Source organism: Orcinus orca, chromosome 20, assembly GCF_937001465.1.
Source record: "Orcinus orca chromosome 20, mOrcOrc1.1, whole genome shotgun sequence".
In the NCBI taxonomy this organism is placed as follows: Eukaryota; Metazoa; Chordata; class Mammalia; order Artiodactyla; family Delphinidae; genus Orcinus; species Orcinus orca.
This window is the reverse complement of record NC_064578.1, coordinates 49830377-49834585: the sequence shown is the minus strand read 5'-3', so window position 1 is coordinate 49834585 and position 4209 is coordinate 49830377. Positions and strand designations below refer to the sequence as shown.

General features: G+C 50.9%; 1 protein-coding gene across 1 annotated transcript; it reads left to right on the top strand.

Moving 5' to 3' along the window:
• Positions 1–3201: 3201 nt before the first annotated feature.
• Positions 3202–3975, top strand: NANOS2 (nanos C2HC-type zinc finger 2). Its single transcript, XM_004271145.3, has one exon. It carries the CDS (start codon positions 3496–3498, stop codon positions 3919–3921), a length of 426 nt encoding a protein of 141 aa, XP_004271193.1. The 5' UTR covers positions 3202–3495; the 3' UTR covers positions 3922–3975.
• Positions 3976–4209: the final 234 nt, after the last annotated feature.

The following is a 4209-nucleotide window of genomic DNA, read 5'->3' as shown; positions in this document are numbered from 1 at the left end:
GTGAATCCGGGGACCTTGGCAAGGAACCATGACTTTAAGAGACTGAAACTTGGATCCTTCCAAGGATCCTTCCTTGTATCCTCCTTGAGGCCTCATTTCCACCTCTGTAAAATAAGAAAGTGAGGTGAGCTGGACCAGGTGATCTGGAAGATGCTGTGTATGCATTCATTTATTAGTTCATTCTCTTGATGAGTGTTTACTGAACAGTGTAGGGCAATGGTTAAAGGCAAAGACTGAACTCAAGTAGACCCAGTTTGGAATCCCAGTTCTGCTGCCTGCCAGCTGTGTGACCACAGACAAGTCACCTAACCTCTCTGAACATCAGTTGCTGCCTTTGCAAATCAGGAATAATACTGGTACTTAACTCGAGAAAGCAATGAGGGGAATTCCCTGGTGGTCCAATGGTTAGGACTCTGCACTTTCACTGCAGGGATCAGGGTTCGATCCTTTCTTGGGGAACTAAGATTCCCGCAAGCCGTGCAGCGAGGCCATAAATAAATAAATAAAAGCAATGAGGGTTAAATGACAGGAGACACATAAACGTGGGAACAGCCTTAACCCTGCCCTTACAGTCCAGAGGGAGAAACAGACCCACCCCCAGTCAGTGATGACCCAGAGTGGGCAGGGCTGGGATGGGGTCGCCGAGAGAAGGCTGACCCAGCCTGAGGGTCGGGAGGGCTTCCTGGAGGAGGAGACGTTAGAGCTGAGCAGTGAAGAACATTGTAAGCACTCAAGACACAGGAATCACCCATGTGAATGATGTATTAATAGTCTGTGGACATTCTTCCTGCTAACATCTCCTGTTCTGCTCGCCTGGCCCTGTGCTGGCTGATGCTGGGGACACATCAGTGACCGAGACAGCCCTGACCCTGACCTCCTTGGGCTCACAGATTACCGGTGAGGACAGACATCAAACAAGTCATTATCCAAATCATTACTTCAAAAGGAAATTACAGAAAGCTAGACGATCACACCGCAAGAAGACCTTTCCTCTGACATTCACAAATTCCTCCCTTTGTCATCTCCCAACCTTGAGCCCAACCACAGAGAGAATACATTCACTCTACAAGCATGTATTAAGCTCTTTCTGAAGGCAAGACAGTGTCCGCCAAAAGGGAGTCCTCAACAGACTTTGTTCAGACTTTGCTCCCTGACTAGACGGAAACAATGTGAGCTGATGGGCACAGCCTCACTGCCTCTATCCAATCAACAGTAACCAGAGGAGCATCCTAAAACACATTTCTCATTCGTCCCTCCCTTGCTTATACCCTTCAGTGGCTTCCTATTGCTCTGAAGGCAAAGACCAATGGGCTGATCTTGGCCTATATCACGGGTTCTTAAGCGGGTGAGGCCTGACACCCACTTTATCTAACATTTTAAGATGCCCCTTTAGTATTCTGAAATTAAACTCAGAGGTAATAGAGCCCACCAACACACAAATTTTATTTTCTGAAATTAATATCGTGTCCTAACTGAACTACAAAGGAAAAATAAAAAGGCAACAACTTATAATCAACTAATCATCTATTTTGGTGTAGAAATGATGCTCAGGCATGGCCGCTCTAAAAAGCATCTCATCAGGCAGATACTAGCATCTCCGTGTAGACTCGCCATGAACGAGATAGGAATAAACTGTGTGTTGTTTGGACCATCACCACAATCAGCATTGCCTGGGGTGATGTGGCTTCTAGAAAGAGTGAGCAACTCCGGATCAAGTTCCCAACAAAATCAAGAATAGGCAGGCTGTGATGGACACGGTCTTTGCATTTCAGGAAAGGTCAGTGTATCTTAAAATATTGCAAAAACACTTAGTGTTTATACGTAAAACATAGCTGAGCTCTAGACTCAGACCATCATAAGTGGGTTTTTCTACCCACATGGGTGTCCAGTGGGACGTTGGAAAGTTAAGTGTGTCCGGGACAGATCTTGGTCATACGGATGGTTGAGACATCTGGCATCCCTGGTCCCTGTCCGTTACATCTCATCGCACGTCATCACACCTCCAATCACTGTGGCAAACCCAAAACACCCCCATCATTTCCAAAACATCTCCTGAGGGAGGTCACAGTCTGATGGCATACACCCCCTGCACACGGGGCTGGCCTCATCTTGGGACCCTCACTCCGTTCTGGCTACCGCTGCCCCCTAGCTGTCCCCAGGCTTCAGGCTTCCACAGCTTGTGTTCCTTTTCCTGGAAGATTGTCCTGTGTGGTCTCAGCTTCCAGGCCGCCTCTCCCAGACCAGCCTATGTAATCGGCTCTTTATGATCTATTGTTTTCTCATTTGCTGGCTGTTTCCCTACTGGACTGGTTGTCCATGAAACAGGTACAAGATAGCTGTGGTCACTGCTGAGTTTCCAGAGCCCAATGCAAGGGGCCTCAATGATTATGTTGAGTGGTCAAGGGGACCAACTGGGGACCACAGGTGGAGGAAGAAATCCTGGAGTTGGCATGGGCAGGAGGCAAGGCTTTTACTGGGTCCAGAAGGTCAGGAAGGATCTGGGACAATGTACCAGGCCAAGGGGGAAGGGTGGGCATTCCAAGGGATTCTGTGCCATGCCGAGGTCCTCTGCTGCTTCTCAGATCAATCCCCAGTGTCTCTGGGGCCAGACCCGGGTGCAAATCCCAATTCTGCCATTTCCCTGCTGTGTGGCCTTGAGTGCTTTCCTTAACCTCTCTGAGCATAACATCCTTCTTTATAAGATGAAAGTGATGGTGCCCACCTCCTTGAGTGATTATGGGGTTCAAAGAGATCATTTTTATAAAACATTGAATACCGTAGTGTGCACTCAATGGATACTTGGTGAATAAGTGGCTCTTAGTTCCAGATGTGATGAAAAATGAGGTTTTAATCCAAAAGAGGTAGGAAGGCATTTGCTTTGGAGTCATATGGCCCTGGGTTAGAGCCTCAGCTCTGCCACTTGCGTGTTATATGACTCCGGGCCACTGAGTTTTCCTCTCTGAGCTTTAGTGACTTGTCTCTAAAATGGGATCATAACTGTGTTACCCACATGGAGTTGTTGTGAAAATTAGATCAGACACGAAGGTAACTGTGCAGCACAACGTCTGGCTCACAGTAAGGGGCTGTTGTTATGATTAGGAATGGCTCTGGAGTATACGGAGGCAGCAGACTCCCAGCCTTGGAGTAAGGGAAGATGGGGGTTAGGGGAATTTTCAGATATGGAGTTTAATGAATGGATAGGGAAACTGAGCCCCAGGGAGAAGGGTCTTTCCAGAGGTCACAGAGCACCTTGCAGGCCAAGCAAGGACCAGCAACAAGGGAAATGACCCCCTTCCAGATCTCCATGGGGAATTAAAGTCAGAAGGGATCAAGGGTAAGGGGTTGGGCCCTTTAAATCCTAAGCTCCACCTTTGCTTAGAAGGGTCTTTGGGGAGTATAAAAGGGGGTGCAATTCCTCTCTGCTCCAGAAAAGCATCTGCTGCTCCTGTCCCCGGGCCCCCAGCCCACCTGTCTCCAGCTGCCCACCACCTCCACATGGATGCCATGCAGCAGCCACCCTTCGACATGTGGAAGGACTACTTCAACCTGAGCCAGGTGGTGCTGGCACTGATCCAGAGTCGGGGGCAAGGGCCAGAGGCCCAAGCGACTGGGGAGCCGGGACCTGGGCCCCAGCTGGGGCAGGATCAGGGGCAGGGAGGGCAGGGGGCCAGGGGGGGCTTGGTCACCCTGTGCAACTTCTGCAAACACAATGGGGAATCTCGCCACGTGTACTCCTCACACCAGCTGAAGACACCAGAGGGCGTGGTGGTGTGTCCCATCCTGCGGCACTATGTGTGTCCCCTGTGCGGGGCCACGGGGGACCAGGCCCACACACTCAAGTACTGCCCGCTAAACGGAGGCCAGCAGTCTCTCTACCGCCGCAGTGGGCGCAATTCGGCCGGCCGCAAGGTCAAGCGCTGAGGGCCATCAAGTGCCCACCCCCTGCACCCCCCAGCCCTCCTGGTTCAATCTTCCCAAGTCCCTGGACTCCCCTACTTCCCCGACTCCCCCAGCCCTCTGGAATGTCTGACCCCCAGAACTCCATCCCTGCTGAATCCTGAAACAACGGAGGCTATGGGGAGCCAGGCCAGCCCTGCCCTTTGGAACTCTCACCCCCTGGGGTTCTGTCCTGGCAGTGTCTGTGGATTCTTGGTGAAGCAGGACCCCTGCCCCTTGGACCACACAACCCTGTGGCTCCTTCTGGGTCAC

Bases quoted from the DNA above. Each gene is read 5' to 3' on its own strand.
- NANOS2 (XM_004271145.3), top strand. From the start codon at position 3,496: ATGGATGCCATGCAGCAGCCACCCTTCGACATGTGGAAGGACTACTTC.